At 36.1% G+C, this 19,849-nt stretch overlaps 2 protein-coding genes across 4 annotated transcripts; one reads left to right on the top strand and one right to left on the bottom strand.

Annotated features, from left to right (window-relative positions):
• Positions 1-2,361: 2,361 nt before the first annotated feature.
• Positions 2,362-3,572, bottom strand: LOC6651948 (probable tRNA-splicing endonuclease subunit sen34). The gene is made up of 5 exons (XM_002074369.4): positions 3,448-3,572; positions 3,291-3,383; positions 2,954-3,214; positions 2,796-2,903; positions 2,362-2,736 (listed from the first exon to the last, which is right to left on the bottom strand). Exons 1-5 carry the CDS (start codon positions 3,494-3,496, stop codon positions 2,420-2,422), a joined length of 828 nt encoding a protein of 275 aa, XP_002074405.2. The 5' UTR covers positions 3,497-3,572; the 3' UTR covers positions 2,362-2,419.
• A 1,003-nt stretch (positions 3,573-4,575) lies between these two features.
• On the top strand, positions 4,576-19,849 carry LOC6651947 (patatin-like phospholipase domain-containing protein 2). Of its 3 annotated transcripts, XR_002724399.2 has the most exons (7): positions 4,577-4,780; positions 15,292-15,974; positions 16,036-16,202; positions 18,617-18,725; positions 18,794-19,151; positions 19,260-19,468; positions 19,623-19,690. XR_002724399.2 is itself a non-coding variant. In XM_023180951.2 (6 exons), exons 1-6 carry the CDS (start codon positions 4,621-4,623, stop codon positions 19,790-19,792), a joined length of 1,647 nt encoding a protein of 548 aa, XP_023036719.1. In that variant the 5' UTR covers positions 4,577-4,620; the 3' UTR covers positions 19,793-19,849. The 3 variants fall into 3 exon arrangements, 2 of the variants coding, with proteins under 2 accessions (XP_023036720.1, XP_023036719.1); XM_023180951.2 differs by lacking the exon at positions 19,260-19,468 and having other exon boundaries at positions 19,623-19,849; XM_023180952.2 differs by lacking the exons at positions 18,794-19,151; positions 19,260-19,468; positions 19,623-19,690 and adding an exon at positions 16,276-16,327 and having other exon boundaries at positions 4,576-4,780; positions 18,617-18,661.

Genomic DNA, 19,849 nt, shown 5'->3' with positions numbered 1-19,849 from the left:
AACAACGAGGATCCGGGTTCGAATCCCAGGCTAGTATGGATGTAGTTTTCGTCTAAGCCGAAGGCCTTAGTTGCCAGTGCTTGTAAAATATAGTTAGGTTGATAGTTTATAACTATATCCTATACTTTAATAATAATAATAAATAATAATAATAATTAAATCAAGCTGTACCACTTTTTTACTTACCACAAAATCTTTGACTCTTTATACCATACACCAATAGAGTGAAATGGTATATTAAAGTCGCCAAAATGTATGTAACAGGCAGAAGGAATCTTTTCCGACCCCATACAGTATATACAGTGAGTCAAAAAAGTATTGGCACACTTGAAAAATCCAACTTCTAAGAGCTGTAACTTTTTTGTTAACACAGCTATATGTAAATGAAAAATTACATTTATTAAACTCATATATTATATTTAATCTTGAACAAAAAAAATTTATATTTCAGCTTTGGTTCATTTGCAAAATACAAAAATGTAAATATAGGCACAAATTTTCATCAAAAAAGTTTTGGCACACGCTTTATTCTAGAACGCTCTTTCGTTTCCACAATGGAAATCTACCGTTATTTTTCATTTTTTCTTTTACTTTTGCGTTCGTTTTGGGTGTTGCACGTGTTTGCAATTACTTTTAATCAGAAAATTAAGAAGACAAGGGCAAAATGGCTAGAGGTGCTGAAATTTCTTTGGAGATCCGAAAACTGATCATTAAACTCTATTTGGAAAATAAATCTTATCGGGAAATTGGCACTCTTGTGGACAGATCATGGTCTAGTGTAAGAAATATTATTATGCATTACACACAAACTGGAAAAATAGCTCCAGAACCCAGAACAGGCCGGCCAAAAAAATTTTCAGATCGCCAGGAACGGATTGTGGTGTCCACGGTTGCGCAAAATCCTCATACTTCGGCTGTGAAATTATGTGAGAGCCTAAAAGAATCTTTTGACACTAATTTCACCCCCCAAACTGTTCGAAATACCTTACATAAGGCCGGGTATCATGGCCGTGTTCCTCGGCGCAAGCCTTTCATTTCTAAGGTGAACAAGCAAAAGAGGCTAGAATTTGCGAAACAACATGTAAATAAGCCAGACTCATTTTGGAACACAATCATATTTAGTGACGAGTCTAAATTTAATTTATTTGGGTCTGATGGAGCGCAAAAAATCTGGCGGAAACCCAATAAATAGCTTCAAGAAAATAACTTGCTCAAAACTGTTAAACACGGTGGAGGCAATGTGATGGTTTGGGGGTGTTTTGCTGGTTCTGGAGTTGGAAACCTAGTGTTTATTGATGAAACGATGGACAAGCACCTTTATAGAGACATTCTCAAAGAGAATTTAAGCCCAAGTGCTGAAAAACTGGGTCTCAGTGGCACAAATTGGCAGTTTCAGCAAGATAATGACCCAAAACATTCGTCTTATCTTGTGCAGGAGTGGCTCATATATCATTGCAAGCAGTTCAAAACACCCCCCCAATCACCGGATTTGAATCCCATTGAACATGTGTGGCACTTATTGGAACGAAAGATCCGTTCTCACCACATAACGTCAAAGGATACCCTCAAAGAGGCCCTACGCGCTGAATGGAGCAAAATCACCACTTCGGAAACGTCCAAACTGTATACAGTATATATGTATATTCTTGATCAGCATCAACAGCCGAGTCGTATAGGTGTATGGTATAAAAATGGGTGCCGACAACCGACGTCATAACGGTGCCGACAACAGGGATTACAGCATTTGTTTCAAGAGAGCAAAAAATGATGTTACACCAGAGCGTGCCCACTACAGGTGTATGCCTACCTAGTGAAAAACGTTTATACGTACATATAATTTGAATATCATACATATATGTATGTATGTATATGCAAGAAATTGGAATTGGTGGGAAATTGACAATAACTCACAATACTCTTTGGCGCCATATCTGTGCACTCTTTTCCTTCTATGACTGCAAACTTTTCCGACAATTTTCGGAGCAGTTAATTTTTACGTAAAAAAACTATGTGCCAAAGAATTCGTAGTCACCTGAACGATATGGTTGTGACTAAAAAGTATCACTAACTACTATACCAAACACTGTGTGTCAAGAATCTTTGGCATTTTAAATTTTCCATATGTATGTACATACATATGTATATATCCGTAAGTGAAAAATTCACATGCTTATGAAAGAGATGGAGCGACTTTGGATGCGAAAGTTGCACTAATGTGACCGAGAGAGAGAGAGAGAGAGTGAGATAGATAGAGAGAGAGAGAGAGAGAGAGAGAGAGAGAGAGAGAGAGAGAGAGAGAGAAAATATTAAACTAGTTATTGTTTTACATATTTAGAATTTAGTTAAAATGTTTCGCGAATGTAAGAATTTTGTTTAAGCTTTATTTTATATAAGCATAAGCATGATTTTCTTATATGGTTCACTTCATGTAACTTGACCAGTTTACAGTCTGGTAACAGATTCCATTATTGTCCTCATAGGCAAAAATGCAGCTCTTATTGACTATGACGGAGAGACGGACCTTGCCAATGAACTCCAGCGGTCGAATCACAGAATCCTCAAGTACGATTACAATTTGGGAGGCATGATAGATTAGAGGGTCGCCAGAATAGACAAGAAAATCAGCACCAAATGACTCTCCCGACGTAATAAACTTATTCTTTTGCCAAAGATCACAAAAAATTCGATATTTAAGACCAGAAATATCAATCAGTGGTTCCACATACAATTCTGCGGCTGAATCAAGCGATAATTAATAAGAATATGTATTTCCAAGAACTTATAAACAAACGAACAATGCTTAGCCAAATGCTCCCCGGGAACCTCCACCAGTGTGTTGTGCATTTCAAACTTGAAGTCATCTGCCATTTCTTTTAGGACTTTTTCAGCTGTCATTTCGTTAGCTAGAGTTGGTAATAGATTAGAAAATTGTATAGTAATTCTTGCCACATACCTTCATTAACCAGACCGAGCTTTAACAACTTGTTGCGTTTCCCCATAACTATTTTGGCCAGATAACGTTCAGTTTCCTTTAGTTTCTCCGACTTAAGTGCATTTTTTTGTCCATCTATTCGTGAATCAAACATTTTCTTGTAATATTTTATCTCCTGGGCTGATGGCGATATGGACAAAGATCGGGATTTGTCAACTAGTAATGCTAAACCTTTGTCCAAGAGCAACTGTGTCTCGAATTTTGAAAACTCCACGGGCAGAGCTGTGAGAGAAACACCAATCCACATTACAAGATAGAGTTTTTCACCCCCATCCACACGTTGTGTACATCCATTTACCGGCATCCTGTGGACTCCAACCTTTGTATTTGTTGTTGGCCGTGCCTACCGGGACGCCCAAAATTCTATGTCGCATGCGTAGTTCCATATAGTCTAAGAAAAACAGTCTAAGAAAATTAAAATTGATTCACAAATCTTATTATCAAAGAAAACATACCAGTTATGCTGAATGTATACCCAGTGCCATTAAATAAAGTTAAATACATTTTGGAAAATCTGACAAATAAGTGCTGTTTTATTTAAGCTACAGCAAAAAATAAACCAAATGTTAGTTAGTAGACTCAAATATTACCTCTGTTAAAATAGGGGTACGAACACTGGGAATGTTCATATAGCGGATTTTTTGGTAAATATTTACTTAAGCTACTCGAGATTTCAGTGTTGAAAAGTGAAAAAGTCGGCTAAAACTAGATTTCAGTGTTGGTAAATGCTATTTTTTATATGGCGCGTTGTTTGACCGCCCTGGCAGCCAAATATTTTACTCTGAATTATTGAATTAGGGAATATTCGACTGCTCTGGCACCCGAATATTGTATTCTGAACTATATTTATTCTCTAAAATCAAGAAATAATGTAAACTCAACAATATTTTCGTTTGTTGAGAATAGTGTGAGCAAAAGTTTCAAAAAGCCCGCGTATTCGAGTATTTCTCAAAATTTGACAGCTTCTTTTAGCCGGAAATAGCTACTTTTAGCTATACTCCTGCTAAAAACACAATTTTTCTTTTGCTAATTACACAAAAACTACATAATAAATCGCCAAGGCGCACCTGAGGTCGTGCTCGTCGAAGTTTTCTCTTTCGTTTGATACCAAATTTATGTAGTTTAAGCGCGTTTTGGGTCCGAGTAACTTAAGTAAATATTTACCCTAAAAATATTCAAAAATATAGTGAAGGATGTCTACATTTGCTGTTCGAACGGCCAAAAATAGAACATAAATAATGGTGATGGGATTTTTACCAAAATGTATCAAAAATCGGTAGCAAAATCTTGATTTATCGATTTTACATCATCGACGTGCCTCTCAGCACTAGCAGCTAGCATAAAAAATTGTCATATGTTGCTAAATAACGGTCCGGTACGGAGTGTTTATTTTGAAAGAGCGGAGGTCCATTACTTTATTATTGAAAGAAGTGTAAAACATACGGAAAGATTTTTAATTACCGAACGACAGTGTTTATTACAAACAATAATCAACTGAGAGTTCTTAACGTTGTAAATCGCGAGGCGATTGTGTCATAAAAGAAAATACATAGAAAAAAAGGAAATTACGCGATTTCTTTTTGCCATACATATAATATATTAACACATACAATAAAATAAAATAAAGAATGAATTTATCATTCGCTGGTTGCGGGTTTCTAGGCATCTATCATGTGGGCGTGGCAGTGTGCTTCAAGAAATATGCTCCACATCTATTGCTCGAGAAGATTGGAGGAGCTTCAGCTGGTTCCTTGGCCGCCTGCTGCCTGCTCTGCGATTTGCCATTGGGTAAGTACTTAGTTACATCCACCTACATATGTACATATGTATGTATGTACACGATAGCACGCCCTTTTTTTGGGGGGCTCGTCTTTGACTCGAATAGCGTAGAAACTACGACGCAATGCGGGAACTATTTACATTTCTATGTTAAGCTAACAGCCATAGGTGTAACAAAAAGGGGCCAAAAAGCCATATCGAATTTTATCTTCGGTTCTTTTAAATGACTACACCCTTGTGGACAGTATAACTAAAACGTACATTAATGTGGATGAAGGTCGATTTTTTTTTGTTTATTTTGAGGCGCATTAAATAAATAAATACAATACCTACACACATTTAAAAAACCAACAATATATAAACATACAAATGTACATATATATACATACATATATTTCAACGAAAATAGGTTTATTTACAAGATCTAGTATTTTAAACGCTTCATTTGCAACCTTACTATAAACATGCCAATCAAAACCCCACAAGCCCCCTCCAACACACACACATACATACACCCATCATTATCTCGGTAACCTCCCGCCAACTTCACTTGCAGATGAGTGAGTAATACTCATGAAGGCTGCTGATTCTCTAGCTTATCAATCAGATTAGCGGCACACGCAGCGGATGGGGTGTACATACATACATACATACATATGTACACACAAAGATATGTACATATGTACATACATACATAGAATCAATTAAATTAGTCTTGTTATTAATCATCAATCTCCAACTACCCATCCCCTCATTTCAAGTAATTTGTACATCTGAAATATTCTATTTGAAGCATTCTTACATGATTTTTAGTTTGTTTTTTTTCGCTTGTTGCGCTTGCATTTTTCTCCCTCTCTCTCTCTCTCTATCTCTCTCTCTCCTCCCCTCTATGTTTCCCGCTTTCTTCTTCTTAGTTCACTGAGTAGAAAGTTCAGTTGGGCTAGGGATGCACCTGGTGCAGGTAATGAATCATGTAATCCCCTACAATTTCGTTTTGGGTTTTAATTGCAGCAATTAAATTTTGTTGGCAGCAACACTTTCGTCTACTGGGCAATTAAAATAGACTTCGAGTTCAAAGTGGTGGTTTGAACTGGCAGATACATCTAGTTTACGCTCTACCTATGTATGTAGTTCTATTACATAGCCAACCCAGTTGGTACATATATACATGAATACGTACATATATGTATCTATATATATGTAGTGAACTCTTTTTTGATAAGTTTACAGTATCGGTGTAATCAAGTTTAGCTCAATTCGATGCTTAATCGAGCCATTCGTTCGTGGAGTTGCCCGCTATTCTTTTGTTTAGCTTATTCATACACTCTCCATCACTAGATCATATACATATGTATGTATTTATATTTAGGACTTACTAAGCCAACGAACGACCTTCACAAATTTGGATTTTTTAGCACTACAAATACAGTGGCTCATAGGATCATAGGTATAACTGTAATTTTATCAGCACATGAGTAGTCCTTGGCGTGCATTGTTTCAATATTTCTGTATGGATGTACATATGTGTATAAATAGTACGTATTTGTCGCTTATCGGTAGTATTTTACCTTTTGTTTTTTGGCTTATCATACGACAATATTATATTTGTATGTACCTTCTTTGTACATATATAATACCGCTCAAAGTCCACGTAGCGGGTGTATCACTTAATTTCTAGATTTGACATTTTTTTACACAAATACATATGAATGTACACTTTAATCGTTTGAAAACGCCTTTATTCTACATATGTATGTACATGTACATATTTAGTTCATTCTCTCTCATGTACACTTGACGTCAATTGGTTATTCTACTTTATGAAATCAGCAAATCTGAATGAGTTTCCTATTTCCATTTCGATTAGAACCATAGGCACAATATGTTTTTATATTGATATTATATATGTACATATGTATGTCCATATATTACATTCATATACATATATGTATATATATAAATAGTATATACATACATACTTGTGTATATAATTACAATTCATTTTTGCAGCTGTTTTCAAGCTTATCAGCTTCATTTAGCTACCATTGCAAATTGATGCTAATACATACGTACATACGTTGATATGTACATACATATCAACAATGCACATAGATTTGTGGGGTCTTAAATGTTCAAATGTAAAGACAAATTTAGCATAAGGTTTAACGGCAATTGTAAAATGACACAGTTATTTTATATAAACTATAATCAGACAACAATAACATTAGACCCAAGCAAAGTTATAAAACAGTATGTACATTTGTTTGTACATATGTATGTACAAACAGTTGGGCCCGCCATTATCGACAGCTGTATCACCTCCTGCTACAAACATACGCATTTAGCAGCATGTAACGTTCTAAGACCACTTAAAGAAAACCCACCCCAAGAAGTCAGTATGCTCATATCGATGTCAATATTCATAAGCTGGTTATGTACATACATACATACATACTGCATACATATGTATGTATCTGGATGTATGTGTGTGTGTGTGGAGGCATACCAAGGTCAAAGACATCGTAGTGACCTATGTATGTATGTATATAAATTAAGTTACTCACCTGGTTAGAAGGGGCTGAGAATTTGGCCTACACAAATTGATATTATCAAAATACCGGAAGTTAGAGAAGGGGAAAATAGGTTACCGAATGGTCGGGATTGCATTTACATATGTATGAATATGTTTTACGCATTAGAGAGCTGCATGAATGATAGAAAAATCAATTCGAGTTAACAACATTCAAAACCAAATGAATTAATTGAATGACTTTGAAAATCGACTTCAAGTAAATGAGTGTGCGAGGTAAAAGCAGTCGCACAACATCCAAACGAAACAAAACGAATTGAATGAGCTAGAAAGTGAGTCAATGAGTTGCTATGGTTCGAATCCATTCGAATCCCAATTCTGATTTTAGTATTTAGCACCTATTTATTTGTATTGTATATTTTTATACCATACACCCATAGGGTGAAATGGTATATTAAAGTCGCCAAAATGTATGTAACAGGCAGAAGGAAGCATCTCCGACCCCACAAAGTATATATATTCTTGATCAGGATCAACAACCGAGTCGATCTAGCCATGTCCGTCTGTCCGTATGAACACCTAGATCTCGGAGACTGTAAGAGCTAGAGCCACCAAATTTGGTATGTAGACTTGTGTAGTATGTAGAAGGATCAAGTTTATTTAAAATTTTTGCCACGCCCCTTTCCGCCCCCGCAATTCAAAAAAAGCGTTTAACTCAAAAACTATTCCAGCTAGAGACACCATATTTGGTATGTATATTCGCTTAGTAAATGCACACAATTTGTATGTGTAAAAATTTTGACACGCCCGTTTCCGCCCCCGTAATTTGAAAAACTTGATTCTCTCCCGTATTTTTTACCTTATGCAATCAAATTTGGCACACTTAAATTTAATACTAATATCTAGCAAAATACCAAATTTGATCAAAATCGGACAAAAAACAGTCGAGTTATGCATATAAACGTTTTTCCATAAGGCCGGAGTTGGCCGTTGGCTGGTGGGGGCGCTAGGGTGCTCGTATGATTGAGTGAGCGAGATACTAAGATATGCTTGTAAAAAGCATGTGAAAATGCATTTGTTTAATAAAGTTGAAACATTTGCTTTATTGGTGTATGGTATACCTAAGTCGGCGAGACGACTTACTTACTTCATTGAACTATATGTGATTACTATACTACAAAACTAGTGTGGTCAGTGGCTTAGTGGAGACCTACTCAGACTACAATACATACTGTTGTTATTGGTTTCAAACCCCCTACAGAGAAGTTGATTTTTTTTTTCCAACTAGTGAAGTAATATTAAAAGATAGATCCATCGTGTATATGATGGATTAGAGAATATTATTTTTCATAATATATTAGATAGCCTTATTTATGTTTTCACTGTTCGTGGCAACTAGGAATTTAATTTAGAAAAATTAGATTTTACAAGATTTGTCCCAAATTGTCAAATCCAAAACTGCGTACTAAAGTTTTTGGTGTATAGCATATTTTAATTTGAATAGCCCTAGTTTCGCCATTATTTTCCCTACATTTTTGATCAAATAATTAGTTTTTGTTGCTTTTAAACATCCCAATAAAAATGAAGTAAGTAAGTCGTCTCGCCGACTTGGGTATACCATACACCAGGTGAAACAAATATTTAAAATTTCGAAAACCAAATGTATGTCTACTAAATTGTTTTAACATGCCTCATACCATTTGCTATCTCGCTCACTCTACAAACACACAAGCACTCTAGCGCCGCCACTAGCCAACGGCCAATTCTGCCCTTATGGATCGAGTAGCAAAATACGTTCATACGTATATTTTGTATGTTTCTAGTCCGATTTCAATCAAATTTGGTAGTTTGATAGAAATAGATAAGATTTATTATCTGCCAAATTTGATCGCGATGGTCAAAAAATTGCAAGAGCTAATCGGTTTTTTCTAAATTATGGAGGCGGAAGTGGGCGTGGCAACATATTAAAATATATGTATTCTGCGCGCATACTAAGCCAATATACATACTAAATTTGGTGAGTTTAGCTTTCGAGAAAATCAGTTTTGTTTAATTTTCGTGGGCGGAAATGGGCGTGGCAAAATTTTTAAATAGTCAATATCTGCGCGTCTATTAAGCTAGCTTACATACCAAATTTAATGTCGGTAGCTTTCATAGTTTTTAAGAAAATCAGAGTTATGTAAATTCCGGGGGCGGAAGGGGGCGTGGCAAAAAGTTGGAACAATTATTTTCTGCGCGCTAACTAAACGAGTATATAAACCAAATTTGATGTTTCTATCTGCTATACTTTTTAAGAAAAACAGTTTTATGTAAATTCTGGAGGCGGAAGGGGGCGTGGAAAAAATTTGAAACAAACTCGATAAGCGTACATACTACACGAGACTGCATACCAAATTTGGTGGCTCTAGCTCTTATAGTCTCCGAGATCTAGGTGTTCATACGGACGGACGGACGGACGGACAGACGGACATGGCTAGATCGACTCGGTTTTTGATCCTGATCAAGAATATATATACTTTGTGGGGTCGGAGATGCTTCCTTCTGCCTGTTACATACATTTTGGCGACTTTAATATACCATTTCACCCTATGGGTGTATGGTATAATGAGTCAATTCGATTAATTCTAATGATTCGAGTGCCTTAGTACATTTCGATGCTTTGACACTCAATTCATTGCCTTTCATTAAACAGAGTTACGTATTTTTAGAGTATGACAAGTATTAACTCACACTCATTCATTTCATTGTGTAGTTGTCACTCATTCATTTGAATTCAATTCGAATGGATTCATTTGACTTTGACTTTTCTCTCATTCATGCAGCTCTCTAGTACGCATATCGATTACAACACTAGTCGTTGGATACGCAAACAAATTAAAAATAAAGCTCTTGGGAAAAAAGATTTGGTGGTAACAGTGAAAAAGAAAGAGAGCGATTTATCAATTGTTATGGTGAATCACCATGGCCACACTGGAGCGGGGGTAAGCAAGGTAGGCCTGGAAGTCAACCGATGTTGAAAGTTTGTTGCCATCATGAATAAACACATGTGGATGGAGGCCAAAACTTGTTTATGAAAAATAAAGACGAGCCTCCAAAAAAACAAAAAAAAAAATATATATATATATATGAGTGTGTGTGGGTCTGTGGTTTTTCTTTTCCTTAGTAAATAAAATCCGATACGTTGCACATTTACAGTTTCAACCACAATTTACACATTCGACTTTTTTTGTTCGGGACATCGGCCATTAAAAGCGATCATCGATGCAATTGTGTAAACATGTGACGGACCTTGATATATTCTAATTAAGCTAATTTTAAAGAAAACTAAACAGCATTATGAATCCTAGATGATTGCTCATAAGGTTGGTATGACCAATTTGACTATGTTTTTAGGATTGTCCGCGATTCAAAAGCTGCACTTTTCAAAATATAAACCATACCAAGTGGCATCGGATCTATTCTTCTTGGGTACAAAAAAACTTACATATTAAACAACGATAAAAAAAACCTTATTAATACGGCACTAGATGTAGATAATTGTAATACTCAAACTTTACCCACGGCCATTAATAAAGTACATACATTACGTTAGATTGTTTTTCAATGCCATATATGAAGGATTCTATAGCGAGCTACCACCATTAAAGCCAATCTTTTGTTGCCTTTGTCACAAAAATAAAAACAACGTTAAGTAGGCAAGTAGTCTCGACGTCTTCGGAATTCCACTAAGTGAAAGATCTGCCAAATTGTTTGGGATATTTGAAATATTGGGGGGTAACAATAGTTTTTTTTCCAACTCGGGGGGCACGTGTTCTCCGAACGTACTGTATACCAAATTTGGTAGCTCTAGCTGTCAGAGTTTCCGAGATCTAGATGTTTATACGGACAGACAGACAGGTAAAACATGGCCAGTTCGACTTAGCTGTTGCTGGTACAAAAATGATAAACGTTATGGACTTGGATGAAGATTTGGCTTTCAAATTCAAAAGTCGCAAGCCATACCTTTGGACCTACATGCATGTGTATGCATAGAAAAGAGCGAGATCGATCTAGATGGATCGATAATTATCGATGATAACTGATGATTGACCCAAATAATTACATTTTCGATCATAAAAATATGTTTAACAAATAAATATCAAAGAAGCTAACATCGGCTATGCCGAAGTTTATATACCCTTGGTAATAATAATTTTACATGTTCAAAATTTGTTTTCTGCAACTCAATTCATCAATATACAAACAAAACAGTTTTACTCTCTATTTTACAATTATTTTACAATCACATAGGTATGTAAATTTCATAGCATACTCCGATTTTTATGAAAATGTTTCTTCTAGTTCTTCGTGAGCTATATGATATAGTGGTCCGATCCTGATGGTTTTCATACTTTATTTTTCCCGGGTAATAAAAAACCCCGAAAAAAAATTTCATGCCCAATAGCTCTTAAGACGGCTGAGTAAAACGCATTCGTACAGACGGACTGACGGACGGACAGACGGACATGGCTATATCAACTCAGCTTCTCATGCTGATAAAGAATATATATACTTTATGGGGTCGGAAACGTCTCCTTCTGTGCGTTACAAACATCTGACCAATTTTATAATACCCTCTGCAAGGGTATAAAAATCATAGATAACAGCTGTACGCATACAAATTTGACGCATGTGTGTTTTATGTACATAAATGTATAAATGTTAAAGCGTCAGCGATTTATAGTTTTCCTTGTGTGGCCTGATTTATGGTTTTGCGTCAACGGCGTGTTTTCCTGTTATTATTTATAAGCTTGGAACCTTAACGCGCAAATCTAATAGAAAGATGTAAAAGTGCTAGCGAGTGGCACCACAGCGTACCTCCATCTATGTACATACATATGTACATACATACATACATCAATAAGTTTGTTATGTATTGTCAAAATAAAACGAACGGGGGTTTCATATCACATCTGGCCACGTTGACCGCCTTATCAATATTTGTACATACATATGTCCATACATATGTGCATATACATTCGTATGTACATACAGTGGCGGCAAAAAATTTGAGTACATTTTTTTTTGACCTTAAATTCTGATTTCACTCGATTGTTACTTAATATTAGATAGTTTTTTTTATTGAGATGATGTTCTGTAAATTTTGTGGGCTCTAATGGGATTTTTTAAAATTATTATCTGCGCAATTATCTTCTGCGCGCTAACTAAACGAGTATATAAACCAAATTTAATGTCTCTATCTGTTATACTTTTTAGGAAAAACAGTTTTATGTAAATTCTGGGGGCGTGGCCAAAACTCCAACCACACGAGTCTACATACGAAATTTAGTGGCTCTAGCTCTTATAGTCTCCTAGATCTGCGTGTTCATACAGACGGACGGACAGACGGACGGAATTTACATAAAACAGATTTTCTTAAAAACTATGAAAGCTACCGACAATAAATTTGGTATGTATGTACATATGCTTAATAGACGCGCAGATATTGATTATTTAAAAATTTTGCCACGCCCATTTCCACCCCTGCAAATTAAACAAAACTGATTTTCTCGAAAACTAACAAAGCTAAAGTCACCAAATTTAGTATGTATACTGGCTTAGTATGCGCGCAGATTTTATATATATTTTAATATGTTGCCACGCCCACTTCCGCCTCCATAATTTAGAAAAAACCGATTGGCTCTTCCAATTTTTTGACGTTTTTTTGACTATTTCTACCAAACTACCAAATTTTGTTGAAATCGGACTAGAAACATGCAAAATATGCGTATGAACGTATTTTGCTAAGCGATCCATAAGGGCAGAATTGGCCGTTGGCTAGTGGCGGCGCTAGAGTGCTCGTGTGTTTGTAGAGTGAGCGAGATAGCATATGGTTATGAGGCATGTTAAAACAATTCAATAGACATACATTTGGTTTTCGAAATTTTAAATATTTATTTCACCTGGTGTATGGTATACCCAAGTCGGCGAGTCGACTTACTTCATTTTTTTTTATACCCTTGCATAAATAGGGTATTATAAAATTGGTCAGATTTGTAACGCACAGAAGGGGACGTTTCCGACCCCATAAAGTATATATATTCTTGATCAGCATGATAAGCTGAGTCGATGTAGCCATGTCCATCTGTCCGTCCGTCGGTGCGTATGCGTTTTACTCAGCCATCTGAAGAGCTATCGGGATGAATTTTTTTGGGCTTTTTATTACCCGGGTGAGATAAAGTATGAAAATCATCAGGATCAGATCAGGATCAGAATCATCATATAGTTCTGGAAGAAACATTTTTGCAGAAATTGGAGTATCTTCATGAAATTTACCAATATAAAACCTCAGATCCCAAAAATTTTAATCTGATCGGATAAAAAGAACACAAGTTACAGTCAATATAAATCGGCTTAAGCGCTGCCTACTACGTCATCATCAAATCAACAGAGCTCATGCATACACACATAGACACAACGCTACATAAACTGTATGTGTATGCGTGCCGTGCTTTGCTTAGGGAGTGATGGAAGAAGAAGAAAAAATTGTAGTAAAAAGAGAAATAATATTTCAAAATATAAAAAAAATTATTGCCAAAGACTACAAAGGTATAAAAACTTCGGCATTTTCCAAGTTAGCTTCTTTGATAGTTTTATATCCTTGCAAAAAGGGTATATTAATTTTGGTCAGAAGTGTGCAACGCATAGAAGGAAGCATTTCCGACCATATAAAGTATATATATTCTTGATCAGCATGACGAGACGAGTTCAAAAAGCTATTTCCGTCCGTCCGTCTGGATCAACGCAAACTCCTCCTAGACCGTTGGAGCTACAGAAATTTTGCATGTAGGCTTGTATATACTGCAGGAGTTGTATATCTCGGAATTAGCCGGATCGGATCACTATATCCTATAGCTCCCATACAAATGGCAAAGTCACTAACAGTGACTTTTCTCAATAACTTCGTTATTTTCTGAGCTATGAAATTTGAAATATTTTTAATATTGATGAGTTTATTACACACATAAACGACTATGCCAAATTTGATCAAGATCGGGTGACTATATCATACAGCTCCCATAGGAACGATCTTTCGAAACCAGTGGTTTTTATCAATAACTTCGTTACTTTTGACGCGATTGCTTTCAAAATAAACATTTGTTAGCTTAATATATCTGTTAATGACTGTGCCGAAATTGATAAAGATTGGGTAACTATCACATCATATAGCTCCCATAGGAACGATCGGTGGTAAACAGTGACTTTGATCAATATCTTAGATTTTTCCTATGCTAAGATTGTAGGCCGTTCTTCCGCAATCGTTAGCCTTTTTAGCTAAAACGTTTTTCCACTTTGATGGCTATAGGTAAGGAAGAATTGCCAAAAAAGTTGCAAGGGTATACAAACTTTGACGCGGTCGAAGTTAGCCCAGGCCTGGGTTTTTTTTTTAATTTTGAGACCTTTTTGTGGCTTGAGAGGCTAAGCCAATTGACTTTCGTATAACGTGCTCTAAACATACGTCGAGTTATATATTTAATAGTAAGAAGAAGATAAAAAGAAGAGGGCAAATAGTTACTAAATCAAATGGTAGAAAAATGGTTACCCCAACTGGTGTTACAGTGTTGCTCGTCAGTGTGCATAGACTGTATGTATGCCATATGTGTATTTATGGATGTTTGTGTACTATAAATGTTTTTGTTTTATAAAAATTAAAACTACTCCTTTTTAGATTTTTTTTTTTGTTTGCTTGTTTCAATTTATGCCTTATGCTTTGTCTTATCAGCTGAAAACACATTGGGGGCCATCCATGAGCACAAGGTTTTTCCGTCATTTCTAAACAAGATCAAAATATTGACCACACCAATTGACCTTTTAGGTTGGCTGGGGAGATACACACATCGCAAATGACGCAAATAAATAATATATATTGCCATATGTAGTATGGTATATTAAAAGTAATTCATGTTTTCCAATATTCTCTTTCCATTTCCATTCGAATTTTATAAAACAGGCAGCATGACATCCGATTTCTTTCGTGTCGTTAATGAAGCTCGTCGATACTCTCTGGGTCCATTTAGCCCCTCGTTCAATATACAAACATGTCTGCTGGAGGGCCTACAGAAACACTTGCCCGATGATGCACACAAGCGAGTAAACGGGCGTCTGCACATTTCGCTGACCCGAGTTTACGATGGCAAGAACGTTATCATCTCCGAGTTTGAGTCACGGGAAGAGGTCTTACAGGCGTTGCTGTGTGCCTGCTTCATACCTGGATTCTCCGGCATATTGCCTCCCCGTTTCCGCGGTGTGCGCTACATGGATGGGGCTTTCTCCGACAACTTGCCCATTTTGGATGAGAACACCATCACAGTTAGTCCCTTTTGCGGCGAAAGTGACATTTGCCCGCGGGACCAGAGCTCACAGTTGTTTCATCTGAACTGGGCCAATACTAGCATCGAAATATCCCGACAGAACATCAACCGTTTCGTACGGATTCTCTTTCCACCGCGACCTGAATTCTTGTCGAAATTCTGTCAGCAGGGTTTCGACGATGCCCTTCAGTTCTTGCATCGCAACAATCTAATAAATTGCCGACGATGCGTTGCAGTACAATCCACATTTGTGGTCTCTGAGACAGTGGCTCAGCCACAGGAATTTGATCCAGAGTGTCGAGAATGCAAAAAGCATAGAAAAGTCAGTATCCATGGATACTTACCCACCATATTCAACTAATACAGTTATGATCCATTTTCAGGACGCTTTAAGTTCGAACATGCCTCAAACGGTGCTGGATGTCATTCAGGATTACATCGAGCAGGCCAATAAAGGTCTGGCCAATTGGATATTTAAACATCGTGGTATCAAATTACTATCGCTGCCCGCTACTGTGCCCATGGATTTCTTCTTGGCCACAGTTTCCAAGTGAGTATACTCGTTCACGACTCTTGACATCATCAGATAATCTGATGGTTTGTCTTGTCTCTCTATTTTGTAGAACAATGAAGCAGATACCAAAGCCATTTGGTAAAACATTCGCCAGTGCGTAGGTCGGTTGCTGCCAAACATTTTATTAACCCCTTTATAAGTTAATGTGGTGAAATTAGCAACATTATAGATAATATCCAGGATTTATTTAATACAAATTAAGACTTAACGAATATTAGTTGTAATTTTCAATCGATGAGTGTGTAAACAATAATATTTAACTCTCATTATAAGTTAATCAAAAAAGATTGCTTATCAGGCAAGAATTGCGAAATTCCGATTTGCATATGTACATATGTATCTACATAAGGTGCACGAAATAAGTAAGTGGTGCACTACATTGCTATCTATAACAACTATACGGATAAAGAAATTAAAAAAAATTCAAACTTCTTAAATTTATAAATATATTTTAGCCCATTAAAATGGAAAAAAGCATAGGGCAAAATAAGAAAAAAATAAAACAAAATATTTTCAAACGAAATAAGTAACCGGGGCACATTGTTAATTTGTGTCCTAATTTTAAAATGAAAAATAAAAACAAACTGAAACAACTTTGAACGATTCAATAGCCCTCTCCTCTGTTTTTAACCAATTCCAATATACGAGCTACCATTTAATAAGGCGTGTTTTGGAGCATTTGGATGTCCAATTTGCCCGATTCTTGAAAAATGGATTCTTATAAGCCCTTTAAATTTGCAAATGGCTTTCCGTGGGCATAAAGCCGTTGAATCAAGATGTCTAAAAGATTTTTAATCGGATTTGGGTCTAGTCTGCTTGTTGACCAGTCTTAAATAAGAATTGAAGAGACTTTTAAATAAGCTTCTGTGAGTTTTGTTGTATGATTGGAGGCATTATTACGCTAGAAAATGTATGTATCCTGTCCAAATGGCACAAAAACGATTTTGGACATAGTTTATAAAACACTTTAGACTCCTTTCAATTACCGGGAATTCCGTCCATATAATCATATAAAAATTTCTGGACACATGAACTTGTTTTGGAGCGCGCAATATCAAATTTCATATCGCTACACCTCGGGTTTATCTAAATTAAATATTTTTGGTTACTAAGAACAATATTTTTCCACACAGCTCAAACTGAGAGCACAAAATTTGTATTTGTTGGCAAAGCAGTAGTTCCAGTTTCATAAGTTGTTTTCAATATAAAGCATTCAATGATCACTGCAGGACTTATGCACGCGTCTCGTTGATATCGATAGAGAAAAATTACTCCCTATTTGGGTGCACTGATATTTTATTTGATCGCTAGATTTCATATTCAGTTGTCACTCAATTTTCCCGGTTCTTTAAGTCGTTTTTATACCCTTGCAGAGGGTATTATAAAATTGGTCAGATGTTTGTAACGCACAGAATGAGACGTTTCCGACCCCATAAAGTATATATATTCTTGATCAGCATGAAAATCTGAATTGGTATAGCCATGTCCGTCTGTCCGTCCGTCCGTCTGTGCGTATGCGTTTTACTCAGCCATCTTAAGAGCTATCGGGATGAAATGTTTTTTGGGGCTTTTTATTACCCGGGTAAGATAAAGTACGAAATTTGTCAGGATCGGACCATTATATCATATTTCTCTAAAAGAAACATTTTCATAAAAATTGGAGTATCCCCATGAAATTTACCAATATGATAGTATTCGATAAAAATCTCAGATCCCAAATTTTGAATCTGATTGGATAAATAGAACACAAGTTACAGTCAATATAAATCGGTTCAAAACGCTGCTGGCATCGCTACTTGCTGCCTATTACGTCATCATCAAATCAACAGAGCACATGCATACACACAGACGCAACGCTACATGAACTGTATATGAATGCGTGCCGTGCTTTGCTTAGGGAATGATGGAAGAAGAAGAAAAAATTGTAGTAAAAAGAGTAATAATGTTTTGTTTGCGTATTGATGAATTGTGTTGCCGGGAAAGAAATTGCAAAATGTAAAAATATTATTGCCAAGGACTGCAAGGGTATAAATGAAAATCTCCTCTTTTTTTTGTGTATTAAAAGTTTTAAACAAATTTGTTATTCAAAGTACTAATTTCACCTAACCACAAATGACAGCAAAGCAATCTGTCCCATTTACTTATTTCGTTCGCAAAACTCAACGTTGGCTTCTAATAATTAATGTATTTGGAAAACCCTGTGATACTTTTTTAAAATTTTTTGGTCATCGCTAAAGAACAATACAACTAAAATATAGAAGGAAAAGAGAAAACGAAAAACTACTAGCGGTAAAAGGGGTTTTCCAACTGGCTTAGGTTTATTATTTGTACATTTATTAATTTTATTATTTTTTTAAGAGGATAATATAAATTATTTTCACTCTCAACAGAATCACCACTTTGACACCAAAGCTGACCAAACAGATGCGACTGTTGGTCGAGGAGCTAATAGTTCAATTGAATCATGCCATGCAAATTCGTCTGCTGAATAAGTTCACGGTGAGTCCTACTTCAGGTGGAAACAATTTAAAAAAAAAATTCCTGACATCCATTATCTTCTTGTTTAGTTATACGATCAACCTCACTTCGATGCAACAGGACTGCTACATTCGAGTCGGTTATATGGTCCCAGAGTATCTATATTAGTTGACGAGTGCGGGGCCACATCCCTAGAGGACGATGTTGACAATTTTGAGCATGTGCTCAAAATGACCACACATAATGATGCTCTGTATGCCTACTACTATACAGACGACAATACAAACAAGGTCAAAGTTACGGAAATCTTTGATTTTGATGACATGACGGAGCATGACGAGTTGGCGACAGATCCGCAGATCTATGAGGGTTCTGTAGAAGACATTCCGAATCCACATCAGCATATGCACAACCAGGTGATCAGCGAATGGAATGGCGTTGAATCAGGTAGGAATGTTAATCATATTACTTTTGTTATCGCCTATGCTACCTACATTGTATATATCAATCACACCATCCTGGGGAGAAAACTGAAAAGTGAAATATTTTTTACAGTTCAAATTATGCCCACGACTCCTGAACTTCACGACGTAGCATTTTAGCGGCCCAATCAAACCTAAAACACATATGTATATCTATCTATGTGTACACACAACACACCCACACTCACAGTCATGACTCAAAGCACTCAAAATTTTAGACTTCAAAATCGCACAAAAACATAAAGAATATTGAAAAACAATAGTATTTAAAATAATTGGCAGGTAAATTATCAAAATTTATTGTGTTCTTTGTCAGTATGTCTTTCTATTCTTTTTACTTTTTATTCACCCACTTCATTCTTACATTATCTTGTATTGTATAACTATGTATATTGATTGACTAATAAAGTTACTTATGTTTCTTCAAATTAAATAGACTTTTTCATCGACGCACAGACGCCTCCAAGCAGGTTATCAGCTGAGTCATCGCTTCATTTCGTTGCCTCCTTCGAGAATGAGGGAGAATCTGACGGCAGCATTTTTAGTGACCCTGAAGCTGATCAAAATATAAATCACCGCAACGACTTGTATATAGAAATTGAATGAGTTACAAACTTACAGATGCGTTTGTTTATGCTTAAGAATGTAAAAAACTTTTTGTAA

Source organism: Drosophila willistoni (genome assembly GCF_018902025.1).
Source record: "Drosophila willistoni isolate 14030-0811.24 chromosome XR unlocalized genomic scaffold, UCI_dwil_1.1 Seg106, whole genome shotgun sequence".
Lineage (NCBI taxonomy): Eukaryota > Metazoa > Arthropoda > Insecta > Diptera > Drosophilidae > Drosophila > Drosophila willistoni.
The sequence above is the reverse complement of the archived record's forward strand: the minus strand, read 5'-3'. Positions and strand labels throughout refer to the sequence as shown.

Excerpts from the sequence above, each read along its gene's own strand:
- LOC6651947 (XM_023180951.2), top strand. The coding sequence starts at position 4,621 with ATGAATTTATCATTCGCTGGTTGCGGGTTTCTAGGCATCTATCATGTG. Across the intron at positions 16,203-18,616 it reads TTCTTGGCCACAGTTTCCAA|AATCACCACTTTGACACCAA; the intron begins GTGAGTATACTC and ends CACTCTCAACAG. Across the intron at positions 18,726-18,793 it reads GTCTGCTGAATAAGTTCACG|TTATACGATCAACCTCACTT; the intron begins GTGAGTCCTACT and ends CTTCTTGTTTAG.
- LOC6651948 (XM_002074369.4), bottom strand. The coding sequence starts at position 3,496 with ATGTATTTAACTTTATTTAATGGCACTGGGTATACATTCAGCATAACT. Across the intron at positions 3,384-3,447 it reads GTATACATTCAGCATAACTG|ACTATATGGAACTACGCATG; the intron begins GTATGTTTTCTT and ends TGTTTTTCTTAG. Across the intron at positions 2,904-2,953 it reads GCTCGGTCTGGTTAATGAAG|CTAACGAAATGACAGCTGAA; the intron begins GTATGTGGCAAG and ends TACCAACTCTAG.